The 18,391-nt window shown below is 41.3% G+C and overlaps 2 protein-coding genes across 2 annotated transcripts in view; one reads left to right on the forward strand and one right to left on the reverse strand.

Moving 5' to 3' along the window:
• LOC136345346 (disintegrin and metalloproteinase domain-containing protein 10-like) overlaps positions 1-18,391 on the forward strand; it is an 89,332-nt gene that overhangs the window by 67,174 nt on the left and 3,767 nt on the right. The window contains exons 8-13 of the mRNA XM_066293545.1: positions 14,588-14,712; positions 14,766-14,894; positions 14,948-15,116; positions 16,244-16,413; positions 16,468-16,635; positions 16,762-16,948. Of these exons, the coding sequence (XP_066149642.1) occupies positions 14,588-14,712; positions 14,766-14,894; positions 14,948-15,116; positions 16,244-16,413; positions 16,468-16,635; positions 16,762-16,948 (948 nt within the window). The remainder of the gene's footprint in view (positions 1-14,587; positions 14,713-14,765; positions 14,895-14,947; positions 15,117-16,243; positions 16,414-16,467; positions 16,636-16,761; positions 16,949-18,391) is intronic.
• Positions 927-2,314, reverse strand: LOC136345361 (uncharacterized). The gene is made up of 5 exons (XM_066293590.1): positions 2,168-2,314; positions 1,831-1,988; positions 1,557-1,780; positions 1,289-1,506; positions 927-1,233 (listed from the first exon to the last, which is right to left on the reverse strand). Exons 1-5 carry the CDS (start codon positions 2,312-2,314, stop codon positions 970-972), a joined length of 1,011 nt encoding a protein of 336 aa, XP_066149687.1. The 3' UTR covers positions 927-969.

The following is an 18,391-nucleotide window of genomic DNA, read 5'->3' on the forward strand; positions in this document are numbered from 1 at the left end:
CTGACACGGCGCGAGCTCAGAACGAGGGCGCAGCGTATTCCATTACAAACCTTCAAGTTTTCAGAAAATTATCAGAGCTAAACTGACATTGCACAGTCGCTATTTTGCTACGTTAGCTTTATACATACAGGGCCGTCGCACATTATCTAACATTTTCGGTATTGAGGATCAATTGTACCTATATACGGAAGTGAACAGAGGTGACTTTCAACATTTTTCACGAAAAAAAAAAAGTATAAATGGGTAAAATCAAGTTATTTGGTTTTTGCTTAATTTTTACAACAATAAATGATAAAGGCTTGACCATTTAGAGAATAAAATTGCCCTTCAGGCGAAACATAGCGCAATTCCCCTCCAATTTGAAAATCTCAAAATAGCGTTTTCCGGGAGCAGAGAGATGATATTTCGAAAACAACTTTTTCACCAAATCACATCTCCCTCCCTATCAAAGTTGCCGCGTTCCAAGGTTTCTCTCTGAACAGAAAAGGTATTCAGGGTGGACGCTCTCCTGGGAAAACCCTGTATATGTATCGCGTACAAGGAAAATTGCAATTTGATTTAATTGAATTTAGTTTCTAAATGGTTACTGACCAATTTCACGTATTTTATGCCGAGCAACTTTATTGCCTGAAAATCAGAGGCGTCCCAGGGTGACCTTTAAAGTGCCCTCTATCGTTATAAATTTATAAAAGTGAATTTTCGGAAAATTATCACTGTTCAAACGGCTTTCCTACGCCACTGTGGTCAGCCCTAAATACGTGTCGCACACGAGAAAAATTAAACTAACCTGAACTAACCTGAATTTTGAGAAACCTATCAGGCATTTTTATGACTGTGCTAAGCGATTTTTTGTAGTGTTGCTGATTGTTCAAAAAATTGAGTTGGGAGTGAACAGTAAGGTGAATTTGGAAATTCTACTCTTGGTGTAGGTGTGCACTAGTTCCTATGGTGCGGCATCTTTGGCGCTACTTACATTACAGCAATAGCCTTTGTGTTTTTAAAGGATTCGGAAAACACTATGAAATTGCCCACATCAAAGTACCTTTGGGGCAACATAGCAACTTCGCATTCCACGTTTTGCAAGGCCCAAGCCATTATAATTCTGTTTTCGAGGACGGCTACATTATCCTGGCAAATAGCCGCTGATATGGTTTTCCAATTAACCATGTCCCTCGGACAGTATTCGGTATTGGCCACATTGACCCATTGAGGCAACAGTTTACGGTTGAGATCCTACGGAAAAAGAAGTGTTCGTCTAGTTTTCGTCAGTTTTCGTTAAGGGACTCACAGTAAAATTATCGTAAACAAAGGTGATGTTTCTCAAGCACAAAGAGAATGTTTTCTGATTCCTTAACTGGGTTAAATCCGTAAAGGGCATTTTTCGGTCCATAACTGCCAAGCTAGCTACTAAACTAGCGCTCAGCGCGTAATAGCAGAGCACCCCGAAAATCAGAGCCAGAAGAATCAGCAATCGTGCGGTGAAGCTGCGAAGCCTCAGATCGTACCCTAAAACGTCTCTCTATCTGGATACTCCAAGCATTAATTGATGGTGATACCGGTATTGAGGAAGGCAGAAATGACGCCGAGGAAATACGTAAATATGGATGAAAGCCTATCCAGACCTGGAACTGTTTTATTAAGGGTGAAGGTAGTTATCCAAAGACAAACAGTTATAAGGGCAAATAGAGATAAAATGTATATCCATAGTTTGAGATTTATGGCCTTAAAGTGCAAATAGTCCGCGGGCTTTCCTTCCGGTAGTTTAAAGTATAAATGGTACCTGAAAGGTGCTGCATGGAAAGTCTTGTTAAACGTTGGAAATTCAACTACCAGGTGCGGATGAAAGGTTGAGAAAATCTCATTTTCGTCGTATTCTTCGTGTAAACCAGGGCAGCCAGAAACACGTCTGCTTCTCTTCTTTTTATCATGTCTCTGCCATTGTCAAAGTACACTTTTGTGATGTTGGATCTGTACTCTCGGGATATTATCTAAATAATAGCTGAAAGAGTTAAACTTTACCTAAACCCTAGAATTTCTTCCAAGATATTCCATATGTCACCCAAAAACCCTTCTAGGTGAGAGGTGTTTGAATTGATGATTAAGTAGGAGTCCATCTGGAAAAATCGACGATCTCAGACATAGAATTGGGACAGTTTAAAGTCCTTACACCGTGGACAAGAACTTGAATAACTGAGTTTTTGATAGAGTCGTAAAACAGATTATTCGAGTTTCTGGCTTCTAACAGTGCTGATTGTAGCCTCAGGTCGGTGAAGCTCTTTAAGGATTTGTTCCAGAGCCAAATATTAGGGCTCATCGAGCGTGGCGACCTTTCAAGATTTTTATTGGTATACTAAAATCAAATTAAGAGCGTTTAGATAGTCACGTGAACGCTTAACCACATAATCCTTAGTCAAAAATATGGATTCGTGGTGCCATAATTATTTTCGAAATTTTCTCTTTCTGGAGATACTGTTAGGACTTGTGCAGCGGATTTATTCGTCATTAAGCAGTTTAATCCAGTTAAACACATACTGATTCCAGATTTAAATCTGTGTGAAAAGGAGCCCGCGTGCTACGGCTATGAACGTCATCGCTTCTCTAGACGTTGCACTCAGTACGGCCAGGTGTTGGTGCCCAATTTTTCCTAATTAAAAAAATTAGTACGCCCATGTGCGTTAGCCCTAGTACTCAAGATTTTGTAAATTGAGGAAGGCTGCTTCATCTTGCGCAGCCCTTCACTCCGTACTCCCCCTCGCGTACTTTAGTCACAATTCATGGAGAGTAAGTTAACACGTGAGGTAATTTATCACTAAAACGCGTCTACGCATTATTTCCCGTTTTGTTAAGTCGATCGAAGTCGTTGGTGACCAGTAAATCTTAGTTATGATTGGAAAGGTTGTTGGTTCCTTTTGGGCACGAAAACAGTGTTTCTGAGACTGCAAACTCAGGTGGTACTTCGAATCGTCCAGTCCATTGCTGGTTTGCAAGGTCAAGCATTCAGCGACACATCAACTCGCAACATTAGGTCCAAACATTGCAGATAACATTTTGTTCTTCGAGGCACATCCAGACAGAACAGATGCAGCCTCTCTGAGCCTAACTTTTTTTGAAGTTTTGCACTTAGGCCGAAAATACCTATATGGGCTGTTAGGTCCTTAATTCTGCACGTGTACGTGTTTGGGTCGGTTCACCCCTTTCGATACGATAACCGTGAACCTACGTAGATCGTCGACTGGATTGATCGATCAGGAAGGACCACTCTGAGTTCGCAGTCTCAGAGACACTGTTTTCGCGTATAAGAGAGACTAAACCTTCTTAATTTAACAAAGATTTATTCGTGACATTAACAACTATACAATATCGCGAGATGCGTTATTTAAACGATGTTGAAGGGTCTAGCGCGCACGTGTCCGTGATGAGGTAAGAAGGACAAAAAAGAGAGTCTTCAGCTTCGCACCCCCCTTAAGTACTGATACTGAGGTACATCACCCACAGACGTACTTCCAATAAGACCCATTAGCGGCTTCCAGGCTACCTTGTCGCGTTAAAGCGTAGCGCTTAGAGGCGTGGTCGCTGGGCTTTTATTGGAGCTCAGCTATTGTGTTCGTTTGGCGGTACCTTTAATTTAAGTTCGTAATTTTGTCCGACAAAGAATAGAGCTAGAAATCCCAATCATAAAGTGACTTCCCTCAGCCGAAGACGGGTGTTGAGCGCTGGAAATTCCACCAGTATCACGCGAATGCTGGGGTTGTCCATGGGCGTAACATCAGTTTCTTAAACTCACTTTGAACATTTAAACTGGTAGATAACGTAACTATAGTCCATGATGGAACAATACGTCGCAAGTCCTAACGTGGACTGCAACGAAATTTGGTGTGTAATCTTTCGTGGCACGTTCGACGAGGTTTATTGGTCTGAAACCATCAGGGGTAGTGGTCAGTTGCTAAGAAGTCGAATGTTTAATACACCAGAACCTATTTATTCGCCCACGAAGACGGTTGATTTTTTTTTTTTTAATTGAAATTCCCGGAATGTTACACAACATTTTTTTAATCTCTTATTGAATTTAGATTCGTAGTGCCAAATCAAACGAAAAAAAATTTAATTTTTTATTTCTATTTCTGGCAAATCAGTTACAGTGAATGTGGTGCCGTTGTCGTGTAATTGACAAAAATCGATCAACAATCACGACGTTGATGATTATTTATGGTTCGACAAAAATTCAAGCGGAGCGGGCAGTGGCCCCTCCAACATCTTGAACTGGTTGAAGATTAAATGGACCGATCGATTCTTCTTCTATCTTTCTATGCGTCGATGTTGTTGCAACGTTCAGTCGAATTACTAGTCTTCTCGTGCTGTTACCAGGATTCTGCTCCAGACTCTCCAATAGTTTCTTCCTCCCGTTCGGCCAGTAGCGCCCACACAGATGAGGTTGAGCAGCAAAGCTGCCAGTTTCTCGAAGGTCATTCTCCGATCGCGCAAAAGTTTTCCAGAATCGCCGATTTGGAAATCTCTCCGCGTAAACTCGCGCACTATTCAGGCCATTTCCCTGACAAAATCCCGATGTGATCAACGTATCTGGTTTGCCTCCAAACGCATACATTTTCCAAAACTTACTTATAATCTGTCAAATTTAATCAAATCAAAGGGCGTTCGTCGATTCTGTCATTATGATCATGCGCCCACTGACATTGTCGACAATGAGCTGAGCTGGCGACGGCGTTCATGTTAATAGCATTGCAATGGCGTCACATTCATTATAGCTTGTTTTCCAGAGGCCGAAATGAAAAATTCCTTTTTTTCTCGTGTAATTGAGGTCCCAAATCCAAATTCAATAAGAGATTTAAAAAAAGGCGCATGACAGTCCGGGATTTTCCTTAAAAAAAAAACTGTTTTCATGAGCGAATAAAATAGGTTCTGATATATTTAACGTTCGATTTTCTACGAATTGACCGCTACACCTGAAGGTTCTAGAATAATAACCTCCGTTAAACATGCTTCGAAAACTTGAAAGGTTATACACCAAATTTCATTGCAGTCCACATAGCCGTTTTCGACCTATCTGCAAAACTTTGAAGAAGAGTGAGACCGAGAGGCCGTATCTCTGCAAAGAAACGATTTCGCACCTAGATGTACCACCGTGAATCGTTATATTCATGACCAAGGGGTATGTGGTTGAGCGTCGACCTCCTCATTCTGGGACACCCTATATAATGGGTTAAAACGGGTGTGATTTTGATTTGGCACAAAATGGCACAGAAATTCACCAAGGATGTCACTGAGCAGCCCAACTCAACGATCTGAAAATAGGGGATTTCACTTTCCTTAAGTTTCCGAGGCGACCTCTAGCAAATCTCTGCGTTTCCAGGGAAACACTGACCGAGTAATTGCCGAAGTCAGATATTTTAATGTGATAATCGAATCATCGTTGAAAATGTTGACGCTGACTAAGCTACAAACCGACCGCGCTGCCCAGTCCACGGCAAAATATCATAAATTTTAATTTGCGTTATTAACGGTAATCTACGGTGAGGGATGGTGCCGTCCAGTCGACACTAATCACAACGCGCAAAACTGAAAATGTCAAATCAGGTGAGGAATTGTAACCTTTAAGACAACATTGATAATTTTCATGAAAATACACTGAAAATTTACTAAAGCACGCCAACATAAAGTCACTGAATCCAACATTATACACTCTGCCTATCTCCTAACTAACCACAAAATCATTTTTGCAATGAATTTGCTAATAAGGCATTAATTACTCGGCGTCATAGGCCTAATAAATCGTATTTACCCCCATGGCTGATGCAGCAGCAAACAAGCCTAAAGCCCAAACCGCACCGAAACCTAATTTCTTCGTGATGCCTTCGGCCATGTTTATGCGTTAGCAACTAACTAGTATTGCCTGTCCAATTTCCAAATTAGATAGGAGTTCCATCTAATAATCCTTTTTGGATTTTCAGTGAGTTCAGTTAATGGGCTATTAGCGGAAACTTTAGCAGTGCAGTTCGTGAGGTCGAAAAGTTTACAGGATGGTTAACACTCCTAAGTGCTAGCAACGCTGATACGCGCTTGAATCTCCATTAGGCGTGTTACCCCAACTGACCCGAAGAGGAAAGTTTAGTGCGATACTTCAATGTAAACTAAACGCGTCATCCGTTCTTTATACACATGTTCGCACTTACTCGCGGGGACCCTTCACGTTCGGGTTAATTTACTTAAAGCGAAGGCACGCCCATGACGAGCTGGGAACTGAGGACTTTTCAGGGGTCACCAGTAGGGTCTCACTGCACTTTGGTCTGCAAATGACCGAAAATTAGGAAAAAATCTGAAAATAAGTCGACTCACTCGAAGTAGCCTGAACTAACCTGAACTAATCTGCGATGGCGAATTCGCAAAAGGCGGTGAAAATGGTACCCGTCCAATCCCCGCGTATGTAACTTAAGGGACAATCGCTGGCCCTATTTTGCATACGTGGAGATTAGACAGTAGTAATATGCTCGATTCTGAAGACTTCCCCTTCCAAGCCTTGCTTAACTCAGACTAAATGTTCGAATCTGTTTTTTGGGAAAAATCCCAGACTCCCTCTTACGTTGGTAAGGGGTCCACGTGCCCAAATTGCACTAACTTGCACCGATCCCCTAACGGACATTTGCACCGACCGCCCGAACCAAGGTTTACCTTCAAGTTCAGACGTTTGATGGGATCTATCGCATCACTTTTGACGGTAAACCGAGTTTAGGGGCGAACCGTCCCCGGTGCAATAACTCCTACGTCGGCCAACTTGGCTCGATTCCAGGTCTGTTGTAATACGGAAAATAAGTTACACCACTGACTCGGGCCTGTTCGACTTCTCACCTTTCCATAATTGGGTAAAACGGGCGTGTCTACCAGAATGATTTCCCTTCATTCAGAAGAGCAGAGATTTCGATTAAAATCCTCTATTCTTTACGACCTCACATATCCCCAGGCATAACATGAGAACCCTATAGGGAATTAAGTATCCCTCCGCCTCGCTAAGGGTAGATTTGATTTGGGAAAAGCAAATCTCCCTTGGAGGGGACAGGACTAAAGAATAAATAACACAAATTGAACCATTGAGACAGAGACAATCGATGTTTAGAGTTTTCTCTACAGCAATTTTTGTCACTTGGGTGGCGCTTCAAGCTCCTTACGGCGTGCGTGATTGAAATGCGTCCTGGCGACACCTGTCGGACGTTATCCTAGGCTACGTACAAATTAAAAGAGCGTCGATATCTCGAGAACTGGATGGAATTTGTGGCCAGTTCCAGGGCCTCTACGTTGCTAAAAACATTGCCGTCCGGCTCTTAATAGCAAAATGTGATACTGCGAAAATATATCACGAAACAAAGTTCTAACGTCCCTGTTTCTATGAGGAGCATTGACTAATTACCCCGAAGACAGGGTTATAATGTAAACCAGCTATCCCAATTTCCTATTTACGTGAATAACGGATGTAAACGGATTGTTTAACATCTGGGGAAGGCGTATGTTACCCCAATGTAATACTTGTCATCCGAAGGGATTAAGGTCTAAGGAGTTTGGTGTGGTTTCACTTTGATGATATATTTCATGCCTGGGCGGTTTTCTAAAGCACAATTATTAACTTCCACCATTAAGGTGAGTAAAAATGCCCCAGTTAACACTTATTTCAGTAAAATCTTAATCACGCTGCAACGTCCCCTTAAAGTTGGTAATGGGGAACAATGCGCAAAAATGGTCACTGTAAATCTCTTTAACACCGCCCAAAGCCCATTTCTTCCCTTTAACTTCCTATTTATTTGAGAGTTGTTTAATGTCTCTTGCAGTTCTCAGATTAAAAAACTTTCAGTTAAATAGGGAAAAACTTTCTTTTAGATTCGGTTGGATTTAAATTTCATTCGGCTTGGCCGGAGTTCATCAAGTATCGGAGCCCAAAAGGAACGGAGGAAAAATTTGCTAAGTCGTTTTCGATAATTGATCATTACTCCGTGCTTCAGTTTACTAAATATCTTTGGGTTTTCTTAGTTTTAATGAAATAATCATCGATTCAGGTCAGGCTGAGTGACAGTAAACATTTAATCTCCCTTTGAGCCAAAATTGAAAACGGGATGTTGTTCCCTTTTGTATTACGTTTACCGATATTTTGCTTTATGTGTCCAATACAGCAGCTTCCGCAAATAATACGATTCGGAGAGTTGCAACTAATAAAAGCTAGAACCATCATTGGCATTCCGACGTCGTTCCAGCCGCAATAAAACTCCCGTTTTATTGGAAACTTAAACTCCATGTCTGAAAAGCTGAAACAGCTAACGATATTGCCCTTACAGGGTTAATAATTAAGAAACATTATGGGAAAGTGTGTCAGGTCGAAGTGGCAACAGGAACAACTTTATAACTGCTACTCAAGCCCTATATAACCAATTTTCCTCGAGATTTCATGTCTGGGGAAAATTGTCCGCGAAAATAAAAACGGAAGCTCCGGACGGTTCTTTTTGGGTGGAAAAGCTCACTTGCTACCGTGATCAAAAAATAGGGCGAATTTATTTAAAAAGCGAAAAATCCTTGTTTGCTCTTTCGAATAAATTCCATCGCCTTCAAAGTATTCCCTGTCCAACACAATGCACTTATTCCGTCGTTTTTTCCAATCCTCGAAACGATCAGAGAAGTCCTTTTCCGGGACGGCCTTCAACACTTTCTTCGATTCGGCTTTTATCCCCTCGATCGAACCGGAGCGGTGTCCCCGGAGCAGCCTTTTGAGCTCGCCGAACAGCCAGATGTCCAACGGTGCCAAATCTGGCGGGCGCGGTGGTCGCGGAGCGACGTGGGCTTTTGGGATAACTTTCTCGCAGGGCCAATGCGGTGCGGAACGGCGCGTTCCCGTGGTGCTAATTCCGAGAATTGTCTGTCCGCGGTTCCGACCTCTCGGGGCGAACGGCTTCGCGCGAACGACGCGGAACTTCCAAATAATGTTCGCCGTTGACGGTTCGACCTGACGGAAGAAATTCACAGTGCGCAAGACCGCGACAGGCGAAGAAAACCGTCTGACTTTTGAGCGATTTCGACGCGTTTCTTCGTTCCGAGTTCGCCTTTTGCACGACACTCGCTCGATTGGTCGGGCCTTTCCGGGTCGCAGGCCTCGATCAAACTCTCATCTCCCGTAACGATGCGTTTCATCACGTCCTGGTAGTCAGATATCATTGTTTGACAGGTGTCAACTGCGACGCTTTTCCGCGCAGGGTAAATCTGTGGTAGTTTTAGTCGCTGACAATCCCCCGACGACTTTCAGGTACGCAAATAATAATAATTTCGTTAACTTCAGGGATCGTTTGAGCGTGGAAAGCCGTTAGCAGGTCGTGAGCGCTGCAGAGGTTAAATACCATGGGTCCCGGATAAAAATCGACATATGTTCTAAACAAATAGAGATATCGAGTCGAAATTTTCAGGATATGAATAAAATTTGACGCTCTTTCTAACTAAAATACCAAACACACATCATTCCAATTTGTATTTGCAAGAAATTTGCTAACATTACAGATTTAATAATGAAGCGCCCTGTAAGGGTACTTTTATCGACTAAAATGAATTGCCTGACAAGTTCTTAAACAGAACAAAAAAACCTTTTTCAGAGAGCTACCACTTCTGTACAGAGTTGGGCAAAAAGATTGGAATGTTTTTCGAATTTGAAATATTTTGTTAATATTTAATAGCCCAAGTCTATGTTATTACATTACAATTAGCGTACAATTGGTAATACATTCCGAATATGCAGTATTCGTTAAAAGTAAAGCAACAAACAGAATGATTTCTAATATCTTTAAAGACTTTAAACGGCTCTCAAAATTTTATCGCTAAGTTGAAGGAATTTATGAACAAATAATAATAGTCAACAAAATTTAAAAGATAAGTAACAGCTCTAGTTCAAATTATAAAACATTTCTAACAAGTGTTTCAAACGTAAAACAACATATAACTAAACGAATTTAGATTTAGATTCCCTTACGACTTACAGATTCCAGTGAATTCATGAGGGTTAATTCTGGAATGGGATTCCATACTCGAACAATGACGCCAAAGAGCGAATTTTGAAATTTTTGTGGATTTTTCTCTCTCACTTTACCGTCAATAATGTCCCAAAGGGCCTCTATGGGGCTTCGGTCTGGGCTCCGGGCAGGCCATTTCGTTGCATGAATGCTACGGTTCACAAAAAATTGTTTTACTATCTTAGCAGTATGCTTAGGGTCATTGTCGTGTTGAAATTCTCACGGCAAATTTTCTTCAGCGAACAGCACCATTGCGTCTCTTATAATTCATAAATATTAAAATCCATTACCCCATCAATTTTAATCAGTGGGCCCACCCCGGTTCCCGCGAAACATCCTCACACCATCACATTTCCTCCTCCCTGTTTTACCGTGCTACGAGTGCATTTGGGGTCGAATCTTTTATATTAAGAGGGCGACGTACCTAGCAAATACCATCACTTGAATGCAAGTTGAATTTCCTTTTGTCCGAAAAAAGCGCTGTTTTCCATTTTCCCACTCTTCAGTTAACGTGCTCTTCAGCCTTATTTCGGCCGAAGTCGTCTGTTTTTCGCAAAAATAAATGGTTTTTTGGTCGATTTTCTTCCAAATAGTTTACGTTATGTCAGACGTCTTCGAAAAGTGCTAACGGAAACATCAGCATGGTCTAACTCTTTTTTTTTTTCATTCCGCTGCAGTGCGAAACGGACCCTCCCGGGACAAATTTTCGGTAATTTGATCTAATTTTTGACTGGTTTCTCGTGGCCCTTCAAATTTTTCAATTCTCTAGCTGTGATAGCTGAAAAGACACGCGTTTTTTTTTTAATTCAGAGCTGTTTGTTGCCAAATCAGTCAAAAAAAAAATTATTTCGAAAACGGTCCGTCATAGCTATAGCATATGATAGATAAGCTGGGGTCTAAATCTTCCGGGAAATTCGAAAGTGTAATAAAATACAGGGTGTGCCATTCAAAATAACAAATTCGTTGTCAGTTACACATAGATCTGTCAACGTCGCAACGATACCAACATTTTAATTCAACAGATCGAACTCCATTACATCAGTATCCAAAATATCAGACCTCTAGCTATATTAGAACCCCGTAAACTTTTAATGGGACACTCGCCGTGAATGACCCTATAAAATTAAAAAAAAAACGAGTTTCAGCAATTTGTAAAATTTGCAAACTGGCACTCTTGTACTAACAAAGTATGGTGCATTAAAAAAATGTTTTAAAGTTTTTAAGTACCTCTGACTTTCATTTACTACTTGGCAAAAACAAATTTGAAAATTTCAAAAAACACCAGTTTTGTGATAATTTTTTTCTGATGTTGCACTTTCAAAGAAATTTCTCTAATGTGGCAACGCCGCAACCAATTTAAAAAATGTTCAATGCATTTTCCTTCTAAATTAAGGTTTCATCAAATGGCATAAAAAAAGTATGGGTTGCTATTTAAAAAATTATAACTTGATGCCGCCCAGCGAAAACGGAACGCTCTGTATGAACAAAAATATTATTAAATCATGCAGCTTTCCAATATAAGTGAGTGCTGTACTAAACGTTTCATATTGATATTTATACAAAGACACCAGGAACCAAGGCCGGAGTGATGGCGAACCCTGTATATAATTGTATATTGTTATATGTATGTGATTTTTATTTGTTGCCTTATTTTTGACTGACACTGTAATTGGCTTCGAAGTATGTAAACAGGTAAATATACAGGCAAATCCCGCTTTGAGCCTGGACAAAATGGTTGGAACCTTATGTTTTTTTTTTATCATTTTTCGATAAAATATTTCTTGAAAGCAGTTTAATTTGTTTACAATTCAAATGTTTTTTTATTCGACAATACGTCCGAAGGTGTTGCTGATTCATGCGATTTTCGAGAGAGAATATTACGGCTTTTTAATGATGGTGTTGAGCAAAACCTTATTGCAAGTCAGTTGCTATTGAGAAAAATTCAGTTTCACGAATTATAAAACACTTCAAACGTGAAGGAACTGTGAAACCCAAGAAAATTTAGGTCGACCGCGAAGAACCTCAAGCAGGTTAGAAAGAAGATTATACGACCACCACTAGACAACCCGTTTGGGTCTCCTTCGAACGTTTCGAGTGCCATCAATGAAACTGTTCCTTCTAGAATCACGAATCTCAGAGTTCAACGACGTTTGACAGAAGTAGGTCTCCACAGCTTCAAAACGGTCAAAAAAACCTCTTTTGAGTAAAAAAAAAAAAAAACATAAAAGCAAGATCACGTTTTGCTGAAACCCATGTCAATTGGACCGAGGAGGATTGGAAGCGAGTCGTTTTTGGCGATGAGTCGAAACTCGACTCAGCTGAAAGTGGCGGTGCTGGATGCGCCCAAAAGGCAAACGGTTGGGGGAAAAATTCATTGAGCCTACTGTAAAGCATGGTTACGGCTCTATAATGCTCTGGGGTTGTTTTTCATGGTATGGCACGGGTCCCCTACGTCGTATAATAGGAAAAATGGACAAGTTCATGCGTTTGGACATAAAAAAAATGCAGATTAGATCCATATTTGTAGGCTTTTTCTTTTCTTTCTTAACTCGTCTAGGGCTTTATCTCTGAGTTGTCACAGTTAGGGGCTTACTCACTAACTTAACTAAGAGGATACTTGCGTTCCTTCACGACACTCCCGACACCTCACCGACTCGTCGTCACCTCGAGAAAAAAGAGAGCGTCCCAGTTTCTCCAATACCTTAAATGCTACTTTCTGGGGCAATAAACCAGCGGCGTACCCTAACCAGAGACCGATTCCCGATCCGCCATGTGGCAAGCCACATCGGAACATCATGAACCATCCTTTGTCAGAACCGCTGTCGCCTGTCCTTCGACCCTCTTCCTTGGTTCTAACAAAGAGGAGAGGTGCTCGACTTTCTTTTACTTTTATGCGGCTCTCAGCCAAGGATAATTACTGGGAAAATTCCGGTAATGCTGCGAACCACACGAACTCAGTGACCATACACATGGGCGTATCATCAGGGCACCTCGCTCTTTATTCCTCTAACCTAGCTTAAATTGGAGCTACTTTACAATGTACATCCTCCTATTTGCATCTCGATTCGGTCAGATAGGCAACAATTATACTTGTTAACTAATATTTATAAAATATTGCAGCGATCTGACAAACGGGTTGTACATGTTTATACGTTACGATGCCCTTAAAACGCGAATTTCAACGGGACAACGGCCCAAAACATACGTCAAAACTGGTGCAAAAGTATTTACTTGAAGAAGAAATTGACGTTTTGAAGTGGCGGTCATAGAGTCCTAATCTCAATCCCATCGAGGACTTGTCGGACATACTGGACAGGGAAGTAAGATCAAGCCAAAAAGAACTTTTTGAAGAGCTAATTCGAGCTATGCCAAAGCGATGTCGCGATGTGATCCGGGGGTGTCACGCTAAGTAAAAATTTTTTTTTTTTTTTTTACTTTTAGTGCTTGTAATTTATTAAACGAAAAAATTCCAGCCATTTTGTCCAGGCTTAAAAGCAGATTTGGCTGTACACCTATCTGTTTACATGTTCCAAAGCCAATTATATTCGGAATATATTACCGATCGTGTACTAATTATATTGTAGTAATCTAGAGTTGAGCTATTGAATATTAACAAAATATTTCAAATTTGAAAAAGTTCCAGCCTTTTTATCCAGCACATGAATTACAACCTGCAGAGCACTGCAGGTTGTAATTCACATTTGATTACGACGTCACCTAATGACGTATTAAATTTTTTATTTTATGTTATATTTTATTTGCCGCATAAAAACAGTTTTGAATAAATTTGCATTGACCCGCGTAATTTTTTGCAATTAACGCCCCTCTACGACCTGTCTCTACGTACCAAATTTCATTGGAACATCTCGAAGCGGTTCCGAAAACCCATTTTTTTTTAACTTTTCAACCCTGTATTTTCGTGCCGGAGCATTTTGGAACGTAGCTTACGTGACAAATTACCAATATTTTTTCACGTAGTTATCTCCATCTTAAAATATTCGGATGTCGTTAAGGAACACCCCGTATAAAAAATTTCATATACAAAATCATGCAGAAACTTTCCACGAATAAAACTGCGGCATTTCCAGCATACCGTTGAATCGCATTTTCTTCAGTTACTTGCACACTTTCGATCACTATGTGAGACACGGTGAAGCTAGGGGAATTTAAGAAACACCTTCGCCATCTTATTTCGGTCACTTCGGTCTTAGCGCTTTCAATTTCAAAGCCCCACCACCAGCAGTTTTGGCGATGCAATCGTCTTGCCCTGTTTCCGGAACGCCCGGTACATGTTAATCGGAAACGGACGCGACGAACGCCCAGCCATGGCGCACAAAATCTGTTGCCCCTCGTATTCTGTACGACCGAGTTCGACCGTTCTCACTGCAGTGTATCCGTCATCCGAGGGATGCACGGGGCAGCGTGCGATGACGGATGCACGGGCACACCTACGTCGCGGACGCACGGCATAAGTTTTGTTTTACGGCAACCGTCATAAATTAAATAAATAAACTAATTTCCCTCGTAACTCTCGCTTCCAGAGGAGGATTACGACGCGTTTTGCCTCGCCTACATGTTCACCTACAGGGACTTCGAGATGGGGACTTTGGGCCTTGCCTGGACGGGCGATCTCAAGAACGCCGGGGGCGTCTGCGAGAAAAACGGCGTAAGAAACGAATGTCGCTTGGCTCGAACCAATCTTTATCGCATTATCCGTAGCACTATCGTGGCAGCATGAAGTCCCTGAACACCGGAATAGTGACTCTCCTGAACTACGGGAAGCACGTGCCGCCTGCGGTCAGTCACGTGACCCTGGCCCACGAAATTGGGCACAATTTCGGGTCTCCGGTGAGTCGCTGGGTAAAAATATTTTTACGAGGGACATAAAGTGTGTCTTGCAGCACGACCCCGAACAATGCACTCCAGGTGGGGAAGATGGCAATTTTATCATGTTCGCCAGAGCGACGTCCGGAGACAAAAAGAACAACAACAAATTCTCTCCTTGCAGTCTCAAGAGCATCAACCCCGTGTTGAATTTCAAAGCCAGGAGCGACAAAGGATGTTTCACAGGTAATTCCTCCCCGATTTTTGCTCATAATAATGCAATTTCGAAATGCCAGACAAATGAGACTTTTACTTGTTCCATAATGGACGGGCAAAGGCTGCTCCACTGTGCATAAATATATATTTACAGTTTTTCACAAAACGAATTTTAATTACGAAAGAGACCTTTGGAATATTTTACCTGAAAGTTTTCAGTGAAAAAAAGTCTGATTTATCTCTCTTCAGCAGCTCTTCGCAATCGGGTTTGATAATTAATTTGCAGCGCGTTTCCAAGTTTCTTAATTTAAATTTCTTTGTGCCGGAACAGCTCTTAAACCGCAATTTGTCGTCATTCGGATTAAAATGTTTAACGTAAATATTGTCCTTTCCGGGACAAAAAAAAGTCGCTAATTAACATGAGTTGTTGTGGGAAACACTCGTTGATTTAATCGTTCTTTAATGGGGCCGTGACGTATCGCGAAAATTGTAGCGTTTAACCCAGTGAAGGAAAATTCCTTCCGGATCGAAGAGATCGCAGAGAAAATTCTAGATTACCAGCGGGGCTTACCACCGGCTTAGGATGGACTTACTGGTTTTCCCGAAAATTGGTGAAGCAAATCTCTTATTTTACGCAATAATCAGTGGCGTTCGTTTTGGCAGTGGCTTCAACTCCAGCTCTAACTCGAGCTCCAACTAAAAATCTAACTTGCCACGCCTCTGGTTCCAGGCATTTAAATTACCAAAATCCGTGCACATGACAGACGACCGCAACCAGCGGTAAAACCGAAGACGGACCACCTCTCTTAAGAATAAAACTCCTGGGATGGAGCTCGCTCAGTGCTCTGCATTTACTCAAATATCCGTCCTGTGCCACTGCATTTCGGCCGGTAAACTTACGAAGCCCGAAAGTCGCTGGAGCTCAGTTCACATGATAATCAGTGGCGCAGCATTTTTTCCCCGGTGAAGTTGCGGCCTTCAAACTGCCAACGTTCCGATTTTAACGGACACTCGAAAGGACGTTTCTCTGTAAAAGCCAGGGACGGAGTAGGTCTCCTAAAACTTCATCACGGCATCTCTCAGTTGTCATCCTAATTTGTCGAGTCCGCGATGGTCTTAGACCAAACTTGATGTGCTATCGACCTTCTCAATTCCAGAACCAAAAGGGGCGATTTGCGGCAATGGCGTGGTCGAAGAAGGAGAAGAGTGCGACTGCGGATGGGAGGAAGACTGCAGAGACCAGTGCTGCTTCCCAATGCGCAGATTCGCCCCCATCGACGAACCTCCCTGCAGCCTAACCCCCAGGAGCATCTGCAGCCCCTCTCAGGTGAAAGTCGCCTTATTGCGAACATAACAAGAGAATCCATTCATCAATTCGCAGGGCCCTTGTTGCACCGTGGATTGTCAGGTGAAGTTCGGAGACAAATGTCGAGACGATAATGGATGCAGAGATGAGAGCTTTTGCAATGGTAGAGACCCACATTGTCCTCCATCCATAAACAAACCCAACAAGACTATTTGTAATAAGGAATTTGTGTGCTTCATGGGGGTAAGAACGAAAATGTACTAAGTTGTGCTAAAATATTACCACATAAAGTTCTTAACACGAATCAAGTTTCCAGAAAATTAAGGACATATCTTATGCGCTAGTGCATTATTTATTAATTTCACACAGGAGTGTACTGGTTCCATTTGTCTGGCATATGGCTTGGAATCCTGCCAGTGCATCCCTGGGCAAGACGATCCGAAGACGAAGGCTTGCGAACTCTGCTGCAAACTTCCAGGTGACAATCAACAGTGCAAATCCAGCTTCGAATGGAATGATATGCCTTATGATATCCCAGATATGTACGCTAAACCCGGTAAGTACCTCAAGAAAACCTCAACAACCTCAAGAAAAATTGATTCAGTGTTGGCGTGTGATCGAATAAGGACTACACATGGTGTTCCAAGTTCGGGCCCCGCATGTATAATAATTAAGTAATTACCTTTGGGATTACCAATGGAACGTAACGAATAGAGATAATTATTATACGTGAATATGTTCGAATGCCGAAATGAATTCAGTAAAAAGAAAGTGCAAGGTGTTCTATGAAAATAACTAACTACGGATCTGTCGCGTTACACGCCGAATAACTGCGAACCACAATAACTTTGATGCCTTGCATGCTGTGGTGAATCTCTAACTCAATGTACATTCGACCTTATACGGGATGTCCCAAATCTGAATCTAAACGTTGAGGTCACGGATGCCATCAGAGGAGGAAAATTGTTTTAGGCATTTTTTAATTAATTAACGCACTACGCCACTCTCATTTCACTGGATTTTTGCCCAATTCTTTCTCTAAATCGACAAAAATGATCAACTCAATTAGACAGGAAATAGTAGCGTACTGGGGTCTGAATCAACCCTAGTAGCAATAAGTAAGTGGACAGTTAGAAAATAATTTTTTATAAATGTTTGTCCTCAAAAAAGGACGTTTCATGCCGCTGCCAGTATGTTATATTTTTGTCCAGTTCCTTCCGTAAGTCATCAGAAATTATCAACTTAATTGGATAAGGCACAGTAGCGTGCCTGCAAGGACCCGAAGTAAGACTAGCAATGGTATGAAAATGGACACTTCAAACATTCAAAAGTTTATTTTAAAACACGTTAAAATCTTGATAGTGGCGTGAAATCAAATCATCGGATGCGAAATCTTACAGCATCATTTAATATATAGGGTGTTTCTAAAAAGTCTCCACATAATTCTATCACAGATTTCTCAGACAAAAACATGACTATTTACCTTAGTCCAAAAGTGGACGTTTTTCAAAATACAGTGCGTCAAAGCAAAAATAATAAAAAAAACTTTGTATCAACGAAGGTCACTTCGAACACTTACTAAAAGTGTAATTTTTTTATAAAATTAAATTTACGTTTTCAAATAGTTTTTAACGCATTTTTAAGTTTCGATTTTTTTTTTTGAACTATATGAATAAATATGTGCTGTAAAGTTATTTTTTCGAGTTGTACAGCAAACTTTAAATTTCAAATATCTCAATAAGGAACGCCTATAGGGACTTGTACTAAGTGACCTTCATTTCATAAATCATGTGGGAAAATATAAATTTCGTCATAAATAATTTTTATAGCGGGTGATAAAAAAGTTATGTTTCTTGAAAGAGAGTTCAACTAACGCTGCGGGCGCCCTCTACATGCGCAGCGAAGATGTAAACGGATTCTGATTTCAAACCCCTAAACCCCCCCGATGCGCCATTTTGATCAAACAGCAATATTACAAACGAAGTTAATAATTTTTTCC

The sequence above is a fragment of the Euwallacea fornicatus genome, chromosome 19 (genome assembly GCF_040115645.1).
Source record: "Euwallacea fornicatus isolate EFF26 chromosome 19, ASM4011564v1, whole genome shotgun sequence".
Lineage (NCBI taxonomy): Eukaryota > Metazoa > Arthropoda > Insecta > Coleoptera > Curculionidae > Euwallacea > Euwallacea fornicatus.

Bases quoted from the DNA above. Each gene is read 5' to 3' on its own strand.
- LOC136345361 (XM_066293590.1), bottom strand. From the start codon at position 2,314: ATGAGCCCTAATATTTGGCTCTGGAACAAATCCTTAAAGAGCTTCACC. The intron at 1,989-2,167 runs GTAAGGACTTTA...GCTATTATTTAG, and splicing joins TTCAAGTTCTTGTCCACGGT to ATAATATCCCGAGAGTACAG. The intron at 1,507-1,556 runs GTATCACCATCA...GAGACGTTTTAG, and splicing joins TTCTGCCTTCCTCAATACCG to GGTACGATCTGAGGCTTCGC.